The 27,192-nt window shown below is 40.5% G+C and overlaps 1 protein-coding gene across 4 annotated transcripts; it reads right to left on the minus strand.

Annotated features, from left to right (window-relative positions):
• Positions 1-10,600: 10,600 nt before the first annotated feature.
• LOC147828032 (uncharacterized) lies at positions 10,601-26,292 on the minus strand. 4 transcript variants are annotated; one of them, XM_087211878.1, is made up of 4 exons: positions 25,688-26,292; positions 16,462-16,586; positions 13,918-14,049; positions 10,601-11,205 (listed from the first exon to the last, which is right to left on the minus strand). In XM_087211878.1, the coding sequence occupies exons 2-4, from the start codon at positions 16,538-16,540 to the stop codon at positions 10,802-10,804; spliced, it is 615 nt and encodes a 204-aa protein (XP_087068004.1). In that variant the 5' UTR covers positions 16,541-16,586; positions 25,688-26,292; the 3' UTR covers positions 10,601-10,801. The 4 variants fall into 4 exon arrangements, with proteins under 4 accessions (XP_087068004.1, XP_087068005.1, XP_087068002.1 ...); XM_087211879.1 differs by lacking the exon at positions 25,688-26,292 and adding an exon at positions 18,727-19,318 and having other exon boundaries at positions 16,462-16,562; XM_087211876.1 differs by lacking the exon at positions 25,688-26,292 and adding an exon at positions 18,727-19,312.
• Between the last annotated feature and the right edge of the window lie 900 nt (positions 26,293-27,192).

Below are 27,192 nucleotides of genomic sequence, written 5' to 3' on the forward strand. Positions count from 1 at the left end.
TGAAGACACATTCCTCTTTGCAAGCATCCTTCACTTTGTTCCCAAGTCTTGAGATCTTTATCTCCAGGATACCTTAATGTTCATTAACCTGCCCTCACCAGGTTATACCTGCAGGCAGGAGAGGGGGTTATGAAATGGAGTTAGAATTCTAACTAACGAGACAACTGCCCCCTCATGACAGACTGCACAGGTCTTACATATGTTTCGGTCACAATGACAACTCAAAATCCTCAGGCAGAAGCTATGCTTCTTAAGGTTTTGTTGTATTTTTAACTGATAAGTCTCTATATCTTTATGAGGTACAATATGATATTATAATACATGAATACATTATGGAATGATCAAATTAGGCTAATAAATACAAACTTTTCTTTAAATAATTATAATTTCTCTGTGGTAAAACATTTTTAAAAACTCAACTATTTCAAAATATTTAGTATATTAGTGTGAATTATAGTCACTCTGCTGTGCAGGAGATTGCCAGAACTCATTCCTTCTCTCTGAAATTTTGTATCCATTAACCAACATCACCCCTTTCCTTGTCCACCTCTCCCTAGCCTCTGGTAACCACTCTACTCTCCACCTTTATGAGTTCACCTTTTAAAAATTCTACATATGGTATTTGTCTCTCTGTACTTTGTATATCTCATCTAGCATAATGTCCTGTAGGTTCATCTAGTTGTCACATAATACAATGCAAAATATTTTCTTTATTCAGTCTGAATATTAAATTAGATATATATATAAAAAACATTTTTTTGATTTTTAAAAGTTTATTTTTAAGAGCAAAACATTTATTGGTACATTTTAGGGATACATAATGATTAACACTCAGCGTAGGGCATTTGCACGTGTACACAATACATCTTGCCTCTTTTTTCCCATTCTTCCCCTCTTCTCGAGCCCCCTTCCCTCCCTATGTACAAAAGCTTTGTTTTTATTCTTTCCTTCTATTTCCACTTTTTTCCTTGTCCCTCCCTTCCTTTCTCCCTCCCTCCTCCCTGTTCTCCTTCCCATTTGAACATTTTCTTTCCATTTCCTAATATATATAACATTTTTAAAATGCATTCATCCATTGATGGGAGCTTGAATTGCTTCCATATCTTGGCTGTTGTGAATAAAGCTACAATGAAAATAGGAATGCAGACATCTCTTCAACATACGTACTGATTTTGATTCCTTTGGATATATACTCAGAAATGGGATGGCTGAATCATATACTAATTCTATTTTTAGCACCTTGAGGAACATCTCTACTCTTTTCCAAAAAGAGTACACTAATTTGTGTACTAAGTTACAGTGCCATCAATGGTTCCCTCTTCTCTTCTGCACTTCCTTACCCGCACTTGTCTTTCATTGCTTTGGTAATAGCCAATACAACAAGTGTAGAATGACATATCATTATGGTTCTCATTTGTATTTCTCTATTGATAAGAGATGTTGAACATTTTTAATATATATGTTGGTCATTTATATATCTTCTTTTGAAAATGTTTGTTAAGTTTCTTTGCCAATTTTAATAGGATTATTGTTTCCTTGCTATTGAATGATATGAGTTTCTTGTGTATTTGGATATTAACCTAAGTCCTTATACAATGACTAGTTTATAAATATTTACTCCCTTTTGTAGGTTGTCTCTTCACTCTGTTGATTGTTTCCTTGGCTGTATAGTGTTTTAGTTTAGTGTGATAAAATCCCATTTGTCCATTTTTATTTTCACTACCTATGCTTTTGAGATCATAGCCAAGAAATCACTACCCAGATCAATTTCATGGTGCTTTCCTGCTTTGTTTTCTTCTAGTAGTTTACAGTTTCAGGTCCTAGGTTTAAGTTTTTGATTCATTTTTGGTCTATTATTGTATAAGGGGTGCAACAGCGTTCTATTTTCACTCTCCTGCATGTGGATATTTAGTTTCCCAATACTGTTTATTTATTCCCATTGGGTATTCATGGCACCTTTGTCAAAAATCAGTTGACTATAGGTTGGTAGGTTTATTTCTGGACTCTCTGTCCTAATCCTTGGTGGATGTGTTGGTTGCTATGCCAGTACCATGTTATTTTGATTACTATAGCTTTGTAACATTTTGAAAGCTGGTCACGTGATGTCTCCAGCTTTGTTCTTTTGGGTCAAGATTGCTTTGGGTATTTGGGTCCTTTTGTGATTCCATCTAAATTTTAGGAAGTTTTTTTCTATTTCTGTGAAGAATGACTAGAATTTTAGTAGTAATTGCATTGAATCTACAGGTTGGATCACACAGTACGGACATTTGAACAATATTAATTCTGTGCAAGTTACTTTGAATCCTTTTTTTATGTGGCCAGGCGTGTGGCAAGGACTAGTGAGCAATGCGGCCTTTCCCAGGCTACCTTCACTGTGCACAACAATGTAGCCTGCTCTACTCTAGGCCCAATCCAGAGGCCCACAGACGGTGATGCTGGAAACAACAGTTCAGTCCTATGGAGGCCTCTGCTGCTTCCACTGTGCTCTTACAGCTGGCAACAGAGAGAATAGCATTTGCCATTTTACCTCATATCCTTGGAAACTCACTACTTAACTCCACCCGGATCGACCCTTATCTCCCTATCCAGAGTCTCAACATCCCAACCTCTTTAAAGTGCTTCTTAGCTATTTTGCAGATATGTATGCAAAATACATATGCAATATATATATGCAATATATATTATGCAATATATATATTATTCAATATATATATACTCTTCTTACTTTGATCTTGATCCTCACAACAGTTCTGAGAGCCATTTGGGGGACAACATAATCATTTTTATTGGAACAGTGAGGAATGCAAAGGGAGGTTAACCTGTTCCCCATGGTCATGGTCACTAAGCTGTACATGCAATTGCTATTCTAGTTTTCCAGATTGTGAAAAGATTTATGGTACTGGGTGAAAGCTACATTCTCTGATTATTGTTGTCATTAATATGTAGTGTAATCTTTTAGGACTGGAAAAGTTTGCAGAAATCATGTGTCTTATCTTTAAAAATGGAGAGACAAGGGCATTGAGGAAGAGCTTAGCAGATCATAGTTACGAGGAAAGGCCTAGAACCCGGGGCTCAAGACGCTCAGCTTGGTGCTCTTTGCTCTCCCTCTCCTCACATCACCTCCACATTGGAGCTTTTCTTTGTGAACTCATTCTTGTCTAACAGAAGAAAGTAACTAAGCTTATGAGAAGCAACTCCTGATTTTGAAGCTCTTTAAATCCATGGGGAGAAAATAATTAAATTGAATCAAAGTCACAGTATTTAAAATGCTGATGTACACCAGGGCATTTTCCCTATTTTTCCTGTGTGTTTATGAATAGAATTAATCATGAACACTTTCACTCTAGCAACCCACTAAGCTGGAGTTGCAATGAAACATTTTGTGCAGTGAGAATCTACTGAAATTTTCAAATAGATGCTAGCAGGGTAAAAATACTCGATTGGAATGCATAAAATATTTGTTTTATGAAGTTTATAGATTCAGTCATTCTGTAAGTTCCTGGGGGTACTCAGCCTGACTACCCAGAGACCACAAATGGCATTCAAAGCAGAGCTCTTTTTTTTATTTTTTTAAAGAGCTAGTTCTATACCTGGGAATTAAAAAGTGTTTGTGAGGGGTCAGTATTCACTGGCTAAAGTGAGCTTTATGACTTTGTTTTCTCATTTAAACTGTTTGACCCTGTCCGTTCAGTGGAAAATAAGCATCTCCCGTTGCTTGGAGAATAAGCACATGCTTTTGGACATTTGACAGGAAAGATAGCAGGGAAGATAGCAAACTGAGCTGCTTATTTTGCTGGCTAGGTTTAATATAGTTCTGTCTATATTATGTCATTGAGTTCTTCCACTGGTTGTGGGGAATAGATGATTTGGGCTTCATTTTACAAATAGGAACAATGTGGTTTAGAGAAAATAAGTGGTTTGCAAAAACTTGAAATGCTAAATACAACACAGAACCAGGTTTAAATTCCAAAGCTCTTTTTACTATTCAATAATATCTTCATTGTCTTTATTAAAGGTCTTTTTTTGAATGGTGACTAGTGCATAATGGGATCAACTGAGGGTGCAAGAGAAGTCAAGAGAACCGATGGATATGAGGCTGAACTCTGTCCCACAGCCTAATATCCCAGTAGCTATCCTAGTCACTACTGTATCCATGGCATGTGCACAAGGAGATTAGGTAAGGGCCATCCATGAAAATCTGCTTCCTGGATCCGAGAACCAGATCCAAGTACCTATCCTCAATACTGGTGACCTGATTATTTCTCTCTGTTTTGAAAATTTTCTATGCACTCCCACCTCTGCATCCAAATGCTGTTCACCTCATACTGTGATTTCCTGCTTCCAGATTTCTGCCTATGTCATTTTCCTCTTTTTTAAAAAAATTATTTATTAGTACATATTTGTGATACATGACTACTTTTATTGTATTTGACACATATACATTACACATCTTAATTCTTTTTTATGTCCCCTTCACCTCCTACCTTTCCTCCTTCCTCCAGTTATTAGTCCCCTTCCCATTTACAGTAGATCTATATCCTTGTTTCCTTTTATCTTCTAGTTTGCTCTTATTCATATTTCTCATATAAGGGAAACCATATGGTATTTGTATCTGATTTACTTCATTGAATGCTATAGTTTCAAGGTGCATCCATCTTCCTACAAATGACTCAAACTTACCCTTCTTTATGGCAGAGTAATACTCCATTTTGTATAACTACCACCTTTCCTTTATTCATCTGTTATAGGCATTGGCTGCTTCCAAGATTTAGCTGTCATGAATTGTGTTGCTATAAACATCAGTATGCGTATATCACTGTAATATGATGTCATTAACTCTTTTTTGAAAATTCCTAGTAGGGGAATGTAGCTGGGTCAAATGGAATTTCAAGTTTTAGGTTTTTTTAGGAATCTCCATACTGATTTCCATAGTGATTGTACTAGTTTGCATTCCCACAAACAATGTAGAAGTGTTCCTCTTTCACCACAGCCTTGCCAGCATTTGTTAATATTTGATTTCTTGATTATTGTCATTCTTACTGAGGAAATCTCAATGTTGTTTTAATTTGCACTTTCTAGTGGCCAGTGATGTTGAACATTTTTCGTGTATTTATGGCCCATTTGTATTTCTTCTTCAAAGAAGTGTCTATTCATTTCAGTCACCTATTTTTTGATTGGGTCTTTCATTCTGCAGGTTCTATATCCCATGTTCCAGAGCAGGCAGAATATTGTAAAAATGGCTGTATTTCTAAAACTGACATACAGTTTTAATGCAATCTCAATCAAAATACCCACAGCATTTCTTGAAGAACTAAAAAAAATGTCTAAAATTTATATGGAGCCAGGAGAGACCCAAAATAGCAAAAGCAACCCTGAGTAACAAGAACAAAGCAGGAGGCCTCACAATCCCAGGATTCAAGTTATATTACAAAGCACAGTGATAAAAACAGCATGATACTATTACAACAACAGACACATGACTCAATGGAACGGAATAGAGAATGCAGAGACAACTCCAGGCACAGCACATGATCTTTGACAAAGGGGTCAAAAATATATGCTGGAGGAAAGACAGCCTCTTTAGCACATGGTGCTGGGAAAATTGGCTATATGTACATGCAGAAGACTGAATCTAGACCTGTATCTCTCACCATGTACTAAAATTAAAATGGATCAAAGATCTAAATATTAAAACAAAAACACTTAACTTACTACCAGATAAATAGGTAAAACCTTGAAGTTATAGGCAAAGGCAGGGACTTTCTGAACAGGGCCCCAATTGTGCAAAAATTAACATAAATAGACAACAAATGGGATCATAGAAAATTAATTAGTTAATTATTATTCCCTTGCACAGCAAAGGAAATAACCAACAGAGTGAAGAGACAACCTACAGAACGTGAAAAATGTTTTGTTAGCTACACCTTGGACAGAAGACTACTATCTAGAATAAATGAACCCAAAATAATTAGACCTCCCCAAATTTTCCTTCTTCCTGGCTCCAGAGTTTTCTTCTTGGACAACATTTCCCCTATTATCTCAGCCCTCGGCAATGGCTCTTTTCTTAGAATGGATAGAGCAATGCGGTATGAGATGCCATCCTTGTACCAGCTCAATCTTCGTAGCCATCTTATAGTATATAAGAAAGATTCGGACCATGCTACACCATTGCTTGGCACCTTACATTTGCAACTCCAATCTCATCCCCTACCAAGCTGCAGGCACACTCTTCTTCTCCCTGTTCTTGAGCATACTGTTTGCTCCTTGTGTTAGATAGAGTCTTTGCACTTCTGTACCTCTGTTTCCTTGGCCTGGACTCTCCTTGCCCCACACGCCCTCACCATCAATCTTCCCATGCCCAAATCTTTCTTGCCATTCATGTGTCAACTCAAGTTTTTTCTCCTGGCACATCTGCTCTGATGACACTAAGTCTTTCCTATACCCAAATGTCCACTGTTGTTCTGTAACCTAGTTTTCTTCATGCTGGTTTTCTCCACCGCTGAACATTACCTTCTGCATTGATTTGGTTGTTTACTCATTATCCACAGGTCCCCATTACATGTGAATTCCAGAAATGCAGGGACCTTATCTACTTGTTCCCTACTGCCTCTTCAGTGCTAAGGACAGTCCCCAGCTCTAGAATGATTTTATTTACTTAATGGATAAAAGAAGGAAGGAGGGGAGAACAATAGAAAAAGGGAAAGTAGGAGCCTATGGTGCTGGTGTCTTTATATGGTGTTCTATAGTCTTTGATGCTTAGTGGATTAACTAATGGTCAACTTGGAACACCCAGCTTAACTGAGTCAGTGTGGTCTGGGCACGGAAGACCCACCTGAGGATTATTGCCAACTACATGAAAAGAGACCTGGAGGGGAAGATTGTGGGCTGTTGATTTTCTTGGAGAAGTTTGCCAAGGGTGGTTTTCTTGATCCAAACTTGGTTGTCCTCTCATCATAGGAGGAGCTCAGTCCTTGCTGTCACTGGGAAGTCTTTGCTGTGAGCATCACTTCCTGGCTCCAGTGTAGATCCCTCAGCCTGGTGGCACAAATCCTTCATCCTGATGGCAGGCTTTCTAGCTACCACCACTGGCCTTTGGGCCTTCTCCATGCAGATCCTTGATACAGACAAGCAGGAGACATTGCTGTGGGCTCTAGGCCTCTGGCTGGATTCATGGAGGACTTTGCCTTGGACTCTAGGCCTTCAGCTGGACTCGTGCAGGACACTGCTGTGGGATGCAGGCCCTTGGCTGGATTCTTTGAGTCTCTAGTGAGTGGCTAGATCTCTTGAATTCCTTTGCATTTGACTTTTTGGGTGAATATCAGAAAATAATCCTATAAATTATGTGTCCTGTATTAAATTTATTTCCCTTGCAAACCCTGACTACAACAAATGCCTTCTCATGTGTTTTATTTAATTCTCATAACAAAGCTAAGAAATACACACTATAACCCCATTTATAGGCCAGATTGTTAATACTTATTAAATACTCTTAAGTGCTTTGTTTTTATATGGAATTAAAGAAAAAAAAAAACCTTGAGGCACAAGATAACAGTAGGTTACAAAGTCAAGATTTAAATTCAGCCTGGGTCCAGACTCTGTTCTCTCTACTAGACACAAATGCCAGAGATTCAGAGAAATTAAGTCCTTTATATCATAAAGGTCTCAAAAATTTTGAATTTTTGAGTATTGGGCTCTAGATCTTTGTAGTCCTTGTTTTTCCTTCTGCACCACCAGGTCCCCAGTAATAGTGGGAAAGTGTGAGGAAGGCAGAAGAAGCCAGGATAAAACCTCCTGCACTCCTTCACTGTCTTCCCTCTGCCCTTCAACATCCCCTCTCCTCGAACCTGTTCCATACCTTGCAAGGCTTACACCAAGGGATTTCCTTACTTTCTTTCTATTGGCTGATAGGGGCTTGAAGGGATGTTATTTAATTCCCAACTCCCCTCTTTCTGGGTAGGGTAATCATCCCATGTCTAAGGGTAGTCCTCTCCTCAGGGGCTCCTGATCCTTTGTGACTGGTCCCACACCATTGTCCTAGACACTCTTCTCTGATGGGTTCCCTAAACTCTACCCCAACTTTGAAAGTTATTCTTGTATCCAAAATTTCTCAAATTACTCAGTGTGTGTGCCATTGGCTTGTGTCCTCTCAGAACTCCAACTCTCATCACACTCACAGTTTTGCCAATGAGGCCAACTAAGAAACTTCAGACGAAAAGACTTGTGTTCCATGGACCTAGATTGATTGAATAACCTCCAGGGTTCTTCAAGAAGCAGGCATATCCTATTCAGACAGAATTTCCCATTCATATTTCTTTGTCTGTGAGAAAATATGGAGCCTTCCAGTGTTTTCTGAGCCAGGTGATTTCTCTATTATGAGGTTAGCCTTCCATAAGCTCTCATCTTTCAAGAATCAAGTAACTGACCCTTTGCCCTCTATGGCCTTCATATTCAACAGAAGTTTTTGTTACTCCTACAAATGTTAAAATGACATTATAGATACACACAAAGATATCTATCTGATCTATAGATATATCACAAACCTATATATGTCAATAGATTAATAGATAATCTATGTGTGTCTGGCATGTCATTTATTTTTATAGAAACTCTATAGTTTACTAGTAATGGTATAGCCAAAGTGTCAAAATAATTTAACTACTATCTTTATTTTAGGTAAAAACTATTATTTTAATTAAAATCTAGGAAAGCAAAAACAAAAACAAATATCCCTCGTGTAAGCACTCTTTTCTGCATGTCACTTTCCTATCTTCACCCACATAGTCACTTTTATTTTTACATGGCATACATGTAATTTCATATTTTCCCTTAATGTTATAAACATCAGTATCCATAATTATATTTTACAATGATAACATGCTATTCCATGAGATAGACACACCATACTTTGAGCGACTAATTCTATTTTCCACCCAACATGGTTGAAAGCATCTTTGTTTGCATTCACGCACCAAAACCAAATCTTACTAGCTTTCTCAATCACTGGCTGTGTGACTTTTTTTAAGTCATTCAACCTCTCTGTACCTTCATTTCTCACGTGTCAAATCAAATGGTAATTATAATAACATGTGCCTTTTGTATGTCACAGAGAGGTTGCAAACAGCTGTCTGAGATAATAGATATGAATATGTTTCTGAATTATATAATTATAAACTGCTTGGTCACAATAGCACATGACCCTATTTAACTTTCCTCACAGTGCTTATCTCTATCTGAAATTATATTGTTAAATCATGGTTTCCTGCTTGTCTGCTCCCCAGACTAAACTGTAAGTGCCCCAACAATTGAACTCTGCCCATTTTATTCATCCTTGAGCCCCCAGAGTCTGGTATATAGTAGGTTTAAGAAATATTAATCCACAAATTCAGAAATATAAGTGTGTTTTTATTGAAGAATGAAGAAAAGTAATTTAGTAACAAGATTCCATTTTTTAGGTTACTGCAAAAGTCATGTAATTTCTGCCAACCTGGGAGAATACTGAGAAATAGTATTGGGTGAATACATGCAAAGGACGGTAGGCATTTACAAAAGCTTGTATTCATCCTAAGCAAACTAGTGCTACTCTAAGTACTAGCTGTGCTTCTGAATGGACAACACATCCTAGTAATGGAAAAAACAGTTGAAAGAAGGGAATCTTTTTCTATGACAAACGACATTGAATCTAACAGCCCACATGAACCCCTGGCCTGTGGCCTATATCCGGCAGAGACAAGTGGGCTGAAAACTAGTATGGAGATTCCTCACAAAACTGAAACTAGAAATTCTACTTGATCCAGCTATTCCCCTTCTAGATGTCTTCGCAAAGAGTCAAAGACATTACAGTGACCCATGCAGACCCATGTATACAGCAACACAATTCATAATAGCTAAACATTGGAAGTAGCCCATATGTCCATCAACAGAAGAATAGATAAATTAAATGTGGCTTTTAAACACAATTGAGTACTACTCTACCATAAGGAATGATAAACTTGAGTCATTTGTAAAAAAAAAATTAAAGCATCTTGAGACCATAATGTTCAGTGAGATAAATCAGACACATAAGCTTACATATCACATGGATTTTTTTTTTGTATGAGAAACCCAAAGTATAAATAAAGAGCAAAATAAAGATAGATGATAGGAAGAAGAGGGATAAATCTTTCTAAACAGGGAAAAGACCAAAAGACGGAGAGGGTGGGGGTGGGAGGAGAGGGAAAGGGGATGATAAAAAGGAAGTGTAAGATGTGTTACGTACCTGTACCAATTGCTCCCCAGGTCTGTAAACTTTATGCACTACCAACATGTACTAATGAAAATAAATAATAAACCAAAGGTAAATACAAACCTTGAGACCCATTCTGGAAACAGCAGGCTGATGTGGGTGAGAGAACAGAGATGGAAAGAAAAAAACTAACCAAAGGCTTAGCTTGTGAAGATGCTTATTTTTTCTGCTATTTTGTGGATGGAAAAGTTTTCTGGTGTCCTCTTGTGTTATTGTCTCTAATTTATTACTTCCGGAAACATATGATTTAATTTCTATTTATTATAATAGTAAAAGAAGAAACAAAAAGCCACAAGTAACAAGAACATCACAAGTGTCTCCATATCACCTCCAGATGTTGTCATATTCCCATCCTCCCCCTCTGTGATTCTCTCGCTTTGCTTCATTTTGTTCCTTAGTTTGGCAAATGCAAGACTAAGGCATGAAGCACCACCCTCAACCCCATCCTCCAGCTGTTTCTTAAGCATCCGCATATTGGGGAAGGAAGACCTGGTCGCAGCCCACGCACCTGAAGCCACTTTACAGGTCCTCCAGCACCGAATCCCGGGCCAGATTCTCAGCCTCTTCCCTTTCCTCTTGCCCTTCCCCGGGCAGGCCATTTTCACTGTCAGTTAGGACATCTCTTAGGCACACAGAAGAGAGGCTGGCTTTTGAAGGGATCTTCTCAGGAAAGGTCATTCTTGCTATTCTTGTCATCTTTGTGGGGGGCTCCAAATCATCTTCTGTATCCCCCAAGGAAGCCGTACCCCTTTTCATTGGGACAGGCTGACAGTAGACATTCAGGACTCTTTTCTTTTCAGTAGATGTTGCAGACTCTAGGGGGTTATTGGCCAAGGAGGAAGGTAAATGAGAATGTGCCATGGAGGAGAAATTCTCCTTCTCCATCAAATCTTGATTTAAAAGCCTCTTGCAGGATCCAGGACCTGGAACATATTGAGGTAGTATGTTGGTATTTGGAAAAGAAAGCTTCAAAAATAATGAGATAAGATGGCCATGAAAATGTCCTGGGGTGGGGTCATATTTTGTGTGTGGTTTGTGTCATGTAATGTACATGCTTTGTAATCCTATGTGGAAAATGAGTCGTGTAAGGCAACTACTATAAATTATATACGTACATACACACACGTATATAGACATGTACATGTGTGCGTGTATACATACATATACAGAGTCTGCCAAAAAGTGTATACACACTTCAGGAAAAGAAAAATAGTATGTTTTTCAATTACTCAAATATGGGGCACCATAGAGGATGTTGTAGATTGCAGGAAATCCACTACATTGTCAGCTCTTAGGGAAGAAATTGAAAACAAATATGTAGCAATCTCAATGACCAAGGTCACCCAAGCAGCAGTTCTCTGCTAATGGGCTCAACTTTGAGCACCTCTTGTAATTGTAGTGCCCAAAGATAACTTGCATTAATCTCATTATATCTCAATAAATGCAGTATTAAAATATTTATACAAGTTTTTCTTTTCCTGAAGTGTGTATACATTTTTGGGGCAGAGTCTGTATATGTATGTATACAGACATATATTCTGGTATACCTTTGGTGACTGTCTGGTACTGGCAAAAGCAGATAGTGCTGTGTCTGTGTGCGTGTGTGTGTCTGATACTGTATGAGATAGCACATGTGATTTCATTGTGAATATTGGTAGATGGTGTGACAATAAATAGCCTTACATGTTGGAGGAAGTGTTTATGACCTCAGCACATGCAGCTCTGTGAAGGGCTGAAGGCGTGGTGGAAGAAGTGACTTTTGTGTGAGAACATATACATATTAGAAGGGCACAAGAGTTTTCTAGTATTTTGTCTACTAGTAGCATTATGAAATTAAAACAGGTTATCCATGTGAGGTAATAGTTTATCTGTGTCAGGTGATATGAAGTTATTTACAGGATTAAGGTGTAAAATGGTGGGTGAGTCTGAGAATGACTTCTGGAATGTGGGCATAAGGCTGTACCTATGTAACGCTGATACTGGGAAAATAGGGAGAGAGGAGATATTTATGAGAAAGATAAAAAGGAGGAGAAATGGTCTGTACTTAGTACAAAGGAGTGTGACATGTGAGTGTGAGCTGAGTTTATACACTGATCTGAGGGGGAAGACTCTGATCCCACCTCCTGCACATCACCTGCCTCACCCACAGTGGCCCCAGTGTTCACATGAAAATGTGTGCTGAGGAACTCTGTCCTCCTCTAGAAGGCAGATTTCCTATCTGCCCCTCCCCAGAGGAGTCAGTGTTCATCCCTCTTCCCTGCAGACCTTTCATGTATGTAAAGGAAGTGAATGGGGTTGGGTAGTTTTTCCCTTACCCCTTCACCCTTCATTTTTCAAATAAACTTTTGGGAGGTAGAAAAATGAACATGGTGAGTTTTGGAAACAGAACCTGGGCAGTTTTGGAGAAAAGTGGTCATTTATTCAGTTGTTGAACAAACAGGGTCTGCTCCACCTCTGTTCTACCTCAGACCTTTGAGAATGAACTTGTCTGTAAAATGGGAGCAGAGTAATCAAGAGATTATACCTGAAATAGCTGATTCCATTCTGCTCACCCTCTGCTATTCTCCAAAGCCATCTTGTCCAGCGTCCTCTCCCAGGAATACTTACTGCGTCTTGAACAGTGTTGTCTTACTTGGGCAGGAACTGCTGCACTTCAGTCCTCTGTGTTTCTACAGGGATCCTGCCCTCAGGGTGCCTTATGCCCCTCAAACTTGGTACTGTTTCATATTGCTTGCCACCTTCTACATATTTCATACTTTGTCTACATCTTACTTCCTAGAGATTCTCAATCTCAAACAAAAGATTTGGTAAATTTTTGTGTTTGAAGAAATTAAATATTCATGATCTTCTTATGTTCCTGTTCCTGTTCATAATGCCCAGCAAAGTATAATCAATGAATAAATTTTTTCTCCATGTAATGGAATATAGGGAGTAATGACAATATACACTGTAATCATATGCCACATGGATAACATTCATAAATATAAGGATGAGCAAAAATGATCCAGACAAAAAGTATATATTTTGCACTTCTATTTACACAAATTTATCTCCTGACTGGCTCCTGGCTTCTAAGGTCATCTAGAAGTCAGAGTAATTATTACTATTTGCATGGTAGGGTCAAAAAGTGAAACTACTGAATTCATGTGCATGTGAAAGATTATAAGAAAATGAGAAAAATAAGCAATGCAGATGGGTTTGTGTAGGAACACATGTGTGAATATTGGCTAGGACAATAAGTGGATGTGCTGTGTTCTCGGACTGGCTATCTTTTTAATGTGTTTTAAGTAAGATCTTTTGAGGACCCTATTATTCTGGGCTTCTTCTTTCCTGACAGTCTACCATGCTTTTCCCTAGTTCCTACTGACATACTGTTCCTATGTGACTCTGATCGTACTCTTATCCTCCCGGGCACTCTCCTACTATGTCCTGAGCAGGGCCCAGTCCTCCAATGATCCTGGGCTTCCTGAAGCCCTCTCTTGTGTTTTCCCTTTGACATTTATTGCTTCCACTGCTGACTATTTTCAGTTTCTTTCTGGCTGAGTACCCTTGTATCAACTGATGTTCAGAACTATTCAACTTAATTCTGAGATATTCCTAGACCCCAGCTCCCCTTCTGTACTCCCCTTCCATACCTGCATCCAAGAATTTGTCTTTATAAGAGAAGTCCTCTGAGGGTGAGGAAGAACTGTCCGCCACTTTGTGGCCTTGAGTATGGGCCAGTACCTTGGCTCTACCCTGCAGAACATCTTGTAAATCCAACTTTCCTGAGAAATGAAATAAAAAAGATACAGTTCTATTTTGGTGTTTATGTGTATCTATTATAAAACATATAATAAGTTTACTATTTACATGTTCACTGAATACACTTTGCCTCCATCCTCAAGGGTAAACAATACGGCTCCTATTAGTAAAATTTTAAATGTAGAGCAGTATTTATTTTGTCAATACTTGTTACAGATCATTACATTTGCACAAAGTTTCATTGGTGCAGAAACTGCTTGCTTCCACCTTTCAAATTGGACAGAACACTGTATTCTAGTTATTGAGCTTGATTGTATTTCCTACCAAAGAAAATGAAAAGTGACAAATGCCACTTCTGTGGCCATAGAAGCCTCTGTCTCTCTCCATGTACTCTGCTTTTCCAGTCGACTAGCCCTGGGTCTCTGCGAAAGATGTGTTAATGATGACAGTATTTTTCTCAGCCCATGAATTAGTTCACTGAGGGCAACTGTCCTGTTGACCTGCTCATCAACATGCTAGCAGTTGATTCTATGTGTAGTAGTTATTAGAGCTTGGAATCTTCTAGTGAAGTCAGGTTGTAAGGTGTTTTTGAGAGGCAAATAATCAGACTTGGTATACAGTAAGTGGACAATTATGTTAGATGATAGTATTTATCATGCTTTGGTTTATTTTTGTATTTTTTGTGTGTATGAGTAAGTATGGGTATGTGCTTTTCATATTTCATGGCTTACACTTGACATGTTTGAATATATACTGATGTAACTGAAAGTGAAATAAAGACAAGAACACTCCTCTGGGCCTCTGTACAAAGGACCAACAGAAAAAAAAGAAATCTGAAAATCTATTGAAGTATCAGACTGTTCTCAAAAATGTGAGCTACTCTTTGGAATGTTGGGTGTGGCTCCAATCTGTCCCCGCCCACCACTGAATGGAGGTCCTCCCTCATAATAGCTATTTGTTTACTGTTAATCTCCAAGGTAACACAACTGCTAGTTTCTAATTTTTCCATAAATAGCCAAATATTATCTCTTATTTCATAATTCATGGTTAAATGGTACATGCATGTTTATGTGTGTGCATGTGTATTTCTTACATTTCACAAAGAAGTCCTGGAAAGAATGGCTATTATTAAGGAATGAACCAACAACAAATGTTGGTAGGGCTGTGGGGAAAAAGGAACCCTTTTCCTCTGTTAGTGGGCATGTAACCACTGTGGAAATCGGTGTGGAGATTCCTCAAAAAACTAGGATTAGAAAAACAAAACAAAACAAAACTAGGATTAGAAGTCTCATTTGACCCAGCTATTCCCTTTCTGGGTATCTTTGCAAAAGAACTAAAAGCATCATACTGCAGCCATATATATGTGCACCTATGTCTGTGGCGCTATAGTTTGTAATACCTAAATTTTGGAAACAACCAAAATGCCCATCAACTGATGAATGAATAAAAAAGATGTGGCATTTTTATATAATGAGATACTACTCAGCCATAAAGCAGGTTAAACTCAAAACATTTCTAGGTAAATGGATGCACCTTGAGAGCATACTCTTAAGTGAAATGGACACAAAGGTATAAACATCACATTGTCTCTCTAGTGCGAGAAACTGAAAGTGGAAACAAGGACCAAAATGTACTATAAATATTGTGAAATAGGAAGAAATTGTACAAAAGAGGAACTAGTGAGGTGGAAGGAGGAAAGGAAGAAGAAAGGGAAAAGAAATAATATGAGAAAAGAAAGATAAAATGGTAATAAAGCTCTGTAAGTAAGGAGGGGAAGAAGGGTTGAAGGCAGGGGAGGGGAATGGGAAAAAAATCAAGATATATTATGTACAGGTACAAATTGCCTGTGATGAATATGATCATTATGTATACCTACACTGTACCAGTAAAATTAATTTTAAAGTTCTGGAGACATATCTTCATAGTCTGAAACAAAACTAGCTTTTTACTCCTGAGTAAATAATTATTTGTGACTTCACAGTCATTTTTGTACACCATTTCAACTTATTTTAAAAAATGTTTTCTTCAGTTCTATGAACCAGTTTCTTCATCAAAAGGGAAAAAGTACTATGAAAACTTAAATTTCATTTACTTTCCCGGTGCCCTTAGGAAGAAGTCAAATGGCAGAAAACACATTTTTTAAAGAAAAAAAATAGTCTGGATGAAGGATGAGAGTGACCCAGAGTGACTGAATTGGCAGCCCCAAACCTAAGGCACAGTGACAAGACCTGGATCATCTGAACCTTCCCTTTACTCCCAGACTACATGAGCCTTTGTGAAGGCATACATATCTCTCTCCTTCCCTGTTTCGGTCACTTCTTTTCTTCATCTTTCTCTCCTCAGGTCCTCCACCACAAACTAGAAGTCCACTCTTTTCCCTGTTTTTAGAAGTCAGTTCCTGGTTCCCTATTCCTCGAGAATATGCTAATACATACCTCTTGTACCCCTTGACTTTTTCACAGGTTGTTTTAAGGGTTTCTTCTGCTGGTGTTTTTTCTTCTCTTTATGTTTCATGGTTCAACTCTTCGCAGAATTGCTGATATCAAGTAAGAGTCTGAGACTGTTCTCAGAGAATTATTAGTAAAGATAAGAAATTAAATGTATTACCCTCCCCCCACCCCACCCCCGCCAAAAGCAAATAAGACACTATCTGTTCACTAGATCACTGTCCTTTGTAAGGCTCAGTATGATACCCTGGTTGGTATGATACCAGTTATCACTAAGGCCTCAGCAGGGTTCTACGACCTATTGATGACATCCACTGTGTTCCAGGACCCCACCAGTATTCACAGCACTCCAGGATTGCTTAATCTATTGCTTACGTTCATCTGTCACTGACTTGAACTTTCATACCCAAAGTGTAATAGATGATATTGATTAAACAAAGGAAATCCTTTGATGTGTCTAGGGATACTGTACTTCTGAATCTTCCCAACCCCAAGGATATGGCAGGACCAGAGAGGATTAGGCTTAGAACCATGCTTCTATCATGGAAATTAGTAAATATTACATCATAGTATTACTATTGAAGTTATTTGGAAATACACGTCAGATACATATTATAATAGAGGTGCATATTTGAGAGTACCTCATAAATCCAAACAATTCCAGCACTTATTAAATTTCTCCTGCTACTGTGTACATTCTCATGTATCTTCCCAATCCAACCTGTCTCCTTTGCCACTCTTCTCCTTCACTTCCATGATAGCTGGGAGAGAGACTCAGTTTTGACTACACCAAACCTGGTCTTCATCAGGAATTCTGTTCTTTTTTTTTTTTTTTTTTTTTTTGGAGAGGCACATTCATTCAGCTTCCTTCCTCCCGGGATTACTTCCTCTGGAGGACTGAGGACCAGCAGGAGGGCTGCCCCCCGACCAGTGTTTCCCAGTCACTGAGTCAGTTTAGCATCAGGGGGAGCTACACTGGGAAGGGATTTCAAATGGACACTTTACTACCAGGAAGCTGAGCCCTGAAAACCCTCCAAGGGCCAACAGCAGATTCCAGGCAGCGGCTCCTGGACGTTTTTGCTTTTAAACAAAACAGCAGCCCACACGCGGAGAAGCCACCTTACGAGTCCACAACACACACTTGCCCGGGGCGGGAGGCGGCCCCTCCAGGGAGGCAGATTTCTCTGCAATCTCAGACGGTGCATAAAGACTTCTGAAAAGCAAGCCCTACTTTTTAACACCAATTGGCAACTTGTCTCTCCCTATGCATTTCCAGCCCAGCCCGGAGCTCCAGTTGGGAGGGAGATCGCGGTTTGCGTCGGATGGGTTTGAGGTTTCTCTGCTCAATCAGAGTCCCCGGCTGTGCGCAGCCCGCCCTGCTGCACGGAGGCTCAGGACACACGCGCGCATTCGGCCTTCACCCGACCGAGACCCCAGCCAGCGCGGCGTCAGCTAGGCGACACCGCTCCCCGCGCTGCCCGACCGCGCCCGGCCCGGGCAGCTGCTCCTAGGCTCCACAAGGACCGCCCCTCCCGCCCTGCCCCCAGGCGTAGCCTCGGAGTGGCGGTGGTGAGGACAACAGGACCTGTGGAGGGCCTCTGGGCGCCCCAATTCAGGTCCCGCGCATGCATGCCTCAAACCCCAGGCAGAGTCGTCATCCTTGCGGCTCGGGCGAGGCGACCCAGGGGAAGCTCTCCAGGGACTCAGCTGGGGGAGGCCCTTCGGGAGCAAGACCAGCACTGGCCTCCCCTCGCGCGCCCCCAAACACAGGGGCCCACATTTGGGGCCCCTGCGGAGAGCCCCTGGGGTCCCGGCGAGGGGCGCGACGAAGCAGCGTGGGTCCTGGGACCCGGTGGTTGCCGAAAGGGAACGCCGAGGGCCGGGTCTGCGTCCCGCACCCCAAGCCGCTTCGCCTGAGCTGATGCGGCGCGCACAGCGCGGAGGAGAGGGGCGCAGGACTACAACACACAGCTCCAGTCGTGACGGTGCGGGCCGGCGGGCGCCCGGGGCCCGGACAGCGCCCAGTGCCCAGCCACGCCCCCTCGCCCGCAGCAGCTCTCAGGACGGGGTGCTCTGGGTGGGCTGGGGGGTCCGGACCTGGCTAACTTTCCCAGCCCCGGGCCCACCCGTCCTGCCTTCCGCAGAGGCGCGCTGGGTGGACACGGCCCGACGCGGTTCCCACCGCATCGGCTGTGGGGCTCTCTCCGCGCCCGCTTTTGGGTCCCCTTCCCTCCGCACCCGCGCCCCGCTCACCTCTGCCCAGCAGCGCGCCCAGCACCAGGCTCAGAGCCCCGCACAGCGGCGCTGTCGGCCCGGGGGCCGCGCCCTCGGAGCGCATCCTGCCGCCAAGTCAGGCCGCCCGCCCAAGGCGCCCTCCGGCCGCCCCATGCCCGGCCCCGGCCGCTGCGTCTCCACGTCCGCGCCTGGGTCCGCGCCGCCAGGCTGCTCGCGCTGCGCCCGGGACTAGGAATTCTGTTCTTGTGGCTGACAGTCTCATGCTTCATGATTTTGTGCCAGCCCCCAGTCTGTCTTTTGGAACTTCTGTGTCCTGTAGAGTTTGAACTCTGAGACAGCGTTATTTTACCTTCCATTGTGTGTAGAACATACCGCATCTTTTAAGGTCAAACTGTTTCTTCTCTAGTAATTAATTACCATGACTCCCAGGCAGTGGCTTATCCTCCTTCAGCCTCCTTTACCCTATCACTTCTCTCTGTGGTTATCATTTTCCAGGGGCAGAGGTTTCTAGGTTTCAGAAGCTGCATGCAATCCTCATCTATTCTTCCCTTTCTTCAAGGAGCATCACTCTAACCTCTGCTTATACTGTCACATCTCCAGTCTGTCACCCAGAGAGCCCAGGATAATCTTTCACTTTCACACGTTCTTTGATTAATATACAAAGTAGCATATCCATATGTTTCTGCAAGTAGGAGATTGACATTTTGTGGAGTGAAGGAAAGAAAGGGTGCATTTCTGGCCTAGCCTACCAGGATAAAGTCGGAGAGAATCACAGATTCTATAGTAAAATACAGTAGTATAAGAATAGAAAGCAAAAGGTGAATAAAAAAGGAAAAATGTCACAGCTACTATGAAACATTGAATTAAACAAAGTAGAATGAAATAAAAACTTCACTTTGAAATTAAACATTAACCAAGGGACAGAACAATTACACAAGACTATTTAATGCTATAAAACCTTGACAACAGCTGGGCATGGTGGTTCATGCCTGTAACCCCAAGACTCAGGAGGCCGAGGCAGGAGGATGGTTGAGAGTTTGAGACCAGCCTGGACAACGGTCAGTACATTGACAGCCTGAACTACAAAATGTGACCCTGTCTCAAAAAACCAAGAAGACAAAAGATAAATAAAACTTTGGCAGTTACAGTCAGTAAGCAAGAATTCCAAGACAGGGATGATAAGGCAACGTAAAGAAATAAATATGAAAAATTCAGAGCTCTGAAAACTAAAATGCTAAAATATTGACAGTAGGTTTGTCCTAAATGGCTTCTATCAGTTTGAGGTAAAGATCTTTGTATAGATATTTTCATCAAGGTTTGTTTTTTTTTTTATCACAAAGGGATGTTTGGATTTTGTCAGAGGCCTTTTCTGCACCTATTGAAGTGATTATGTGACTTTTGCCCGTCTGTTTACGTGGTATTTTACATTTGTTGATTTACATATGTTGAGTGATCTTTTCAATGATTTGTTGTATTTTGTTTACAAGCATCTTTGTGAGGCTGAGGATTTAGCTCAGTGGCACTGTGGCTGCCTCCCAAGTGCAAGGTCCTGAGTTTGATCCCTGGTACCAAAAAAACACAATGTAGCTACAAGCATCTTTGTGATGATTTTCACAACTACACTCATTAATGATATTAGCCTGTAATTTTGTCTGTTTTGGTGTCATAGAAATGTTAGATTTAAGAAATGATATTGCAATGTTCTCTTCCTTTCAATCTCATGGAAGAGTTTGAATGTTGGCAGTAGATCTTCCTGGAAGTCAAGATAAAACGCTGGGTTTTTGTTAATTGGGATGGATTTTATTACTGCCTCGATTTTGTCACCTTTTAACTGTTTGTTCAGGGTTTTTCTACCTTCTTGGTTAATTTTTTGTAATTCTTATGTGTGCATTAATTTATTCAATTCTTCTAGATTCTCCAATATATTGGAATATTTGATTTCAAAAAGTTTCTTATAATCCTCTGGATTTCTGCAATGATTATGGTAATTTTATCTTTTTCATTTTTAATTCCATTGATGTAAATATTTTCTTTCCACTTTTGGTAAGTTAGGCTAAGTATTTACCAATTGGGTTTGCCATTTCAAAGAATCAGCTGTGATTCATTGGTCCTTTTTATTGTTTTTCCTTTTGTATGTCTCAATTTCATTAATTCCTGCTCTGATCTTTATAATATATTTCCTTCTCCAATTTTGGATTTGGATTACTGTTCAGTTTTTAGGACTTTCATATGCATCTTTATGTTATTTATTATGCACTGCTCTTTTTCTAATGTGGGCATTCACAGTTTAAACTTTGCTCTTAGAAGCGTTTTTGTTGTGCCCCATAGGTTTTGGTATATTGTAGTTCCATTATAATTTGATTCTAGGAAACTTTAAACTTCAAATTTGTTCCTTGAAAAAAAAAAAAAGAAGGGAATCTTTATCCTTCCAGCATGTACAGACCCCTGAGTAAGCTGCTTGAGTCCATTTAAGAACAAGGGTTGAAAGTGTTCTAAACTTAGATTGTGGTCATTGTTGAACAACTCTGTTAAAATGCCAGAAGCCACTCAGTGCTACCCTGAATGAATTTTATGGTATGCAAATTATAGTTCAGTAAAGATATTTTTAAGGAAGAAGGAGAGGAAATGAAATAACCTGGATATTGAACTGGTTTTCATTGTGGTACACATATTATTAATAAAGGAAGCAATTCATCATAAGACTATATTAAATCAAAAGAATATATGTATTGTATTATCAAAAGAGTAAATATATTAAAGAAAATAAGTAGGAAGCACTTTTAAAGGTCATAGTCCAAACTCCAAATTTTTACAAATGAGTCAAGCAACTTTCTTGAGGTTACTCAATGAGCTAGGGGCAAATCTGGGGCAAAACCATGATCTATCTCCTCACTGCCAGAGCACTGTCATTTCTGTCACATCAGTGGTATTAAGCAGCAGTGAAACATGGAAGCATTTTGTTTCTGAATTCAAAAAAAGAGAATAAATTCCAGAAACTATCGATTATTAAATATGACATCAATTTTGATCTAATTATAGACTTTAAATTATGTAGTATACAAGCCTTTAGGGAAAAATTGATGATTTCATTAAATCAACATCAATTATCAAGAATAAACATCACAAAATTGTTCTTTTTGCCTTATTGAAAAGATTCCAGTAGATTAGGGTTCAACACATATGTAATGTTTTTGATTTAACTGAAACACTTGAGAAAGCCTTTCACATTTCTTTTGGAAAATTTTTTTTTTAAAGTAGAGAAATGTGATCTGGTCACTAAGCATTACTTATTGAACAAGAACAAGAAGAAAAAGAAGAACAGAGAATGTCACATGGCAGAAATAAAGAAGGAGCTCAGAGCTAGAGAGTTACGAGGCTCTGATATTGCTGTAGCCCTGGGGGTATCAGACAAGCATTGTTAACCCTAGAGCCCAAGGTGTAGGATTTTAATGCCTACAGAGAACAGAGAACATGGTCTTTGGCCAACCAAGGCAAGAGGTATTTGGAACAGAAAGCCTTTCGTAATACTAGAGCTTCAAAAGGCTTCCATAATATGAACCTCCTAGAAAAGCAAAAGGAAATTTTCTGCCATTAAGACAGTGCATGGGTAGAAAATAGTCATTATCAAGAAGCACTCTATGTTTCATGACTAGGTATAGTCAAAACTTACAATTATTCCCACTGTGAAAGAACTCCAAGCAAAGAAGCCAATATAAATGATAGTTCTATCCCCCAAACACTCACAATAGTTAAAATATAACCATCAAAAGAAGTGTCTATAACCTTACATATAAAGCTTCCATAGGGAAAAACACCTCTGTTGAAGATGAGTTCACAATACAAAATTACCAACTGGAGGATAAAACAAACCATTAAAATGAAAGATTAAACTAGCATGATAAAAGGATGAATTTAGAGAAAAAAACAAATGCAACCCTTTAAAATGAAAGAGCACATAAAACTAGAGTTTAAGAGAAGGGGAGGGAAGTACCAGACGAGTGCTCTGACAGTGACATGAGACTTCATATATGATCTAAGGGGCCCAGGGATTTAGCTCGGTGGCACTGCACCTTCCTCACAAGCACAAGGTCCTGAGTTCAACCCCATGAACTGAAAAAACAAAAATAACACTTAAGAAAATGTGGACTTAATTTAGTAATTACTAAAAAATATGGAGAAGTATTTAAGTGAGATACTAATGTTATTGCATTTATGGTTTAGAAAGACATCATTGGCAAACTTGCAATGAAAGATAGACTAAAAAATCTGAATCAGGAAGAAAAAGTAAAAATCATATTATTTAGGTCTCAGTTACAAATAACAGGAATGACAAAGTTGATCTTAGCAAAAATAAAATTATTGACTCATTTAATTGAAAAATACTGGCTACTTTATGCTTCATGAAGTGCAGGCTTGATAAACATGTTCAAATAATGTAATCAGAAACATGTCTCCACTTCAGGATTACTTTCTCTAGTGGTGATCCACAAAGCTCTAAGTCTAGCACAAAATGGGTGCCTCACCTTACTGACCCTTTGTAGAAATATACACAAACCATCTCTGCATGGCCCATCCAAGATACAGAAGGAGAAGCCAGGATGTTTAATCTGCCTGAGTTGAGGCAGGAAGAAGAGTGATTGCCGAAGGGAGGTTTCTAGGCCAATGTGTGCTCTTTTGGGTACAAGTTAAATTGAAAATAACAGTAGTTTCAACTTCTCTATCTGATGAGATATAAGATTTTCATGCCTTAATTTTCAATAAACCGAAAGAACAGAAATCAACAGAACTGGAACACACTGGCCTATTTCTCATGGTGTCTTCCTGTGGGGAGTCACTATGTAGGTTTCTTTAGGGAAATTATCTCTGTATTTCTTCCAGCGAGGCCTTCTAAGAACACTCTCGTGGCAGTCATTCAGTAGTATTACAAGATGATTTTATACTCTCCAAGTGCTTTATAAAACTACCTTGAGATCTGTGTATATAGGGTAATCTGTGTGGCTACCTTCCCTGTCCTGTCCATGAATTCTTCTGAATAAAATATCCTTCATGAATGTGTCCCAGGGATGTAGATCATAAGACCAAGGCTTTTTGACAATTCTGTGAGTTTGTGTCAATAATTTTTCCCTCCTGTGTGATTGCCTCAGGTTCGCTTTGTGACTTACACAGGGTAAACTTAAGACATCTAATGTCAGAGTATAGTTCCAGGCCCACTCTTCTGTTGTTGTTCTTTCATTTGTCTTAGTCACTTTCTTGTCACTGAGGAACAATACCTGATACTTGAAATTTAAAGGAGGAGAGGTTCATTTAAGTGCATGGTTGGCTAACTTCAAGGCAGGATGGCAATGGCACAGAGTCATGTTAGAGGAGAATTGCTCATAAAATAGTGTACAGGAAGCAGAGAGATCAAGAGAGGAGCAGGGAAGGGAGATGAAACCTTGCAGGCTACATCCCCAGTGAGCCACCTCTTTTGACAAGACCCCACCTCCTAACAGCAAGACAGCTATAAGTCTCCATAACCTAATCACCTTCAAAAAGCCCTGCCTATGAGCACATGAGGTTCTGGAGGGGGAGGGACATCTACATATAAACCATAACATATTGTAGTACCTTTTTAATTCTTTTAAATTCACAGCACAATATCTACTTCTGTTAACCTAAAATTCTCCCCTCCTCTGTCTTCAGTGCCACCCCATGGGAGTGCTACCCCCAGGCTTTGATTCTCTTCTTTTCTTTCAGCAATCTCCACTCAAAAGACACCCAACTATAGTAGCATCTACTATCACCTCTCTGCAGATGAGCCCCCTGGTTCATGGTATTGACTTTGTCTAAACCTCAAATGTAAGGTAACAAGGAAAGGGGACCTTACTAGAACCTATGCAGTAAGTCCTAGCCTCCTGCAAGCCGTGACAGCACAAGGCAAATCAATTTACTAGATAAAAAGATAAGAACAAAGATATATCATGTACAGGTACAAACACCCAATGATAGATGTAAATGAATTGAATACCTAAAATGTACCAACAAAAGAACTTGAAAAAATGAGACTTAGAGAAGAAGCTGAGCTGATCAATGACGCTCTGGGTTGCAAAAACAAAAGCCCCAGAGCTTGCCAAACCTTTATTCAGTACATTGGGAGAAACAAATATAACAGATGACTCAGGACAGAGAATTCAGTACATCAGGAGAAACAAATGTAACATTTGACTCAGAGGGCAGAAGCAGGGAAAATCCTAGAACAATGAGGAACTATGCAGATAAAGATTTTGTTCCTCTCAGTGTCAGGTAAAAGGGCCGAAAACCAAGACCAGACCAGGTCACAACAAGCCTTTATTAGGGAAATAGATCTGCTGGGCTGTCTCTGAACAAAGGAGAGACAAAAGCAATATGGCTGGGGCAGGGAGAGTCTTTTATAGAGACTGGGGTGGGGTTTGTAGGGGTTGAGGTGGGGTTGAGTGAGGTAGTGACTAGGGAATGGAGGAGCCGGTGATGTCACTGTAGAGCCAGAGTGACTCCATTTTGGAGCTGTCTCCTTTGTTCTCTCAAATTTGTGCTTATCCACTCAAAATTCCTAAGTTTATTACCCAGCCATCTGTGTACTCAGAAAAGACATTCCGGACACACTATCTATAAGATAAGCAGTTAATGGCTAACTGCCCACAAAAGATAGATGTGACCATTAGTCAGTAGATCTGCTAACCATCAGCTTATGACAGTCAACCACTAACCTTTGCCCCCTTCTCCCTTGCAAAAATCTATACGTAACCCCCTTAACCCCCCCTAAGCCTAACCAATCAAAACCCTACACTTCATATGTATTTAATATTAACCAATCACCTGGCTACTAACAACCAAAGCTTGTTGTATACTCAATAAAAACCCTGCTAGTTTCGAGGCTTGGGGCTCTCAATCTCGATCCGCTGCGTCAGTGACAATTGAGAGTCCCTGCTTAAGCTTAAATAAACGACCCTCGTGTGCTTACATCAGAAACGGTCTCCTGGTGGTCTTTGAGACATCGCGATCTAGACACAACATTTGGGGGCTCGTCCGGGATCCCAAGACCTTCAGGACTCCCGTACCGGAGGGTCAACGCCGGCTGGTGAGTGTTTTTTTTTTTGTGCTTGTAAAGTCTGGGCCTATTTTCTAAAAAGGTCGACAGACGGTCTAGGCGGACGCGCTGCAAGGGCCGCCGACCCGAGATCCTGAAAGACGTTCCAGATTCCACTGGTGGGGACGGAGTGCCCCAAGAGTACAGGTCAGTGAGACTCCTAGAGGGACGGTGCGGGTCGCTCCCGCGGCACGGCAGGAGGCCGTCGTCCCATTTACATTGCCTCCGATCCCGCAGAGGACGGTTTTGTCTCACCTTGTGCTTCTCTGTTGCGTTTGTGTGTCTGTTTGTGCTGACTTAGACCGAGACGATAAGACAGACTGTGACTACCCCTCTTTCCCTTGTAACAGACCATTTCAAAAAAGTTAGAGAGAGCGCTCATAACTTAAGTTTAAAAATTAAAAAGACTAAGTTCATCACCCTCTGTGGCTCAGAGTGACCCTCCCTCGGGGTAGGATGGCCCCCCGAAAAAACTTTTGATTTGCAGATAATTCACAAAGTTCGTAAAGCCATCCTCCCCCCCGATCAGATACCCTACATCGCCGTTTAAAAATTTCTGGTTTCTAACCCGCCCCCATGGGTTAAGCTCTTTTTGCCTTCACAACAACAACAACCGGAGTTAATCCTGACGGCCAAAAAAAAGGCTCCTAAAAAGCGCGCGGATAAAAAACAAACCAAAACCAAGCCAACCGCGCCACTTTACCCTGTCCTCCAGGGAGGGACCGAGGAAGATCTTATATTTCCTCCCCCCTATTCCCTCCCCTTTCTTCCGCCACAACAGGCTGGAGGAGGTGACCCAGTCCCAGCCGGGGCTGGGGAGCCCGCCCCGGGCGCCGCCAACAACCGTGATGGTCCCGCCCAAAATACTCGTCACCGGCGCGCCGCCTCGCCGGCAGGACCGACAGACTCAACTGTCTGCCCGCTGCGAACAATAGGGCCCCCTGATAAACATAAAAACCAGCCTCATCATTACTGGCCCTTTGCTACCAGTGATCTTTATAATTGGCGCCGACAACACGCCAATTTTTCTGATAACCCTAGAGATTTAATTAACCTGTTAAAAACCGTTTTGTTTACCCATCAGCCCACTTGAGATAACTGTCAACAGCTTCTGCAGGTCCTGTTCACCACTGAAAAACGAGAAAAAATCCAGAATGAGGCCAAAAAATTGGTTCCTAGTGACAGTGGTCAGCCCACCACCAATACAGACACCATCAACACTTCTTTTCCTCTGTCCCGACCTAACTGAGACTTCAACACGACAAAAGGTAAAGAGAGACTTCAAGTCTATCGCCAGACTTTATTAAGAGGTCTCAGAACAGCGACAAAAAAGCCCACCAATTTGGCTAAGATAAGAGATATACAACAAAAGTTAGATA

Source organism: Heterocephalus glaber, unplaced genomic scaffold (assembly GCF_053883595.1).
Source record: "Heterocephalus glaber isolate CG9 unplaced genomic scaffold, H.glaber_assembly_v1.0 deba00001428, whole genome shotgun sequence".
Lineage (NCBI taxonomy): Eukaryota > Metazoa > Chordata > Mammalia > Rodentia > Bathyergidae > Heterocephalus > Heterocephalus glaber.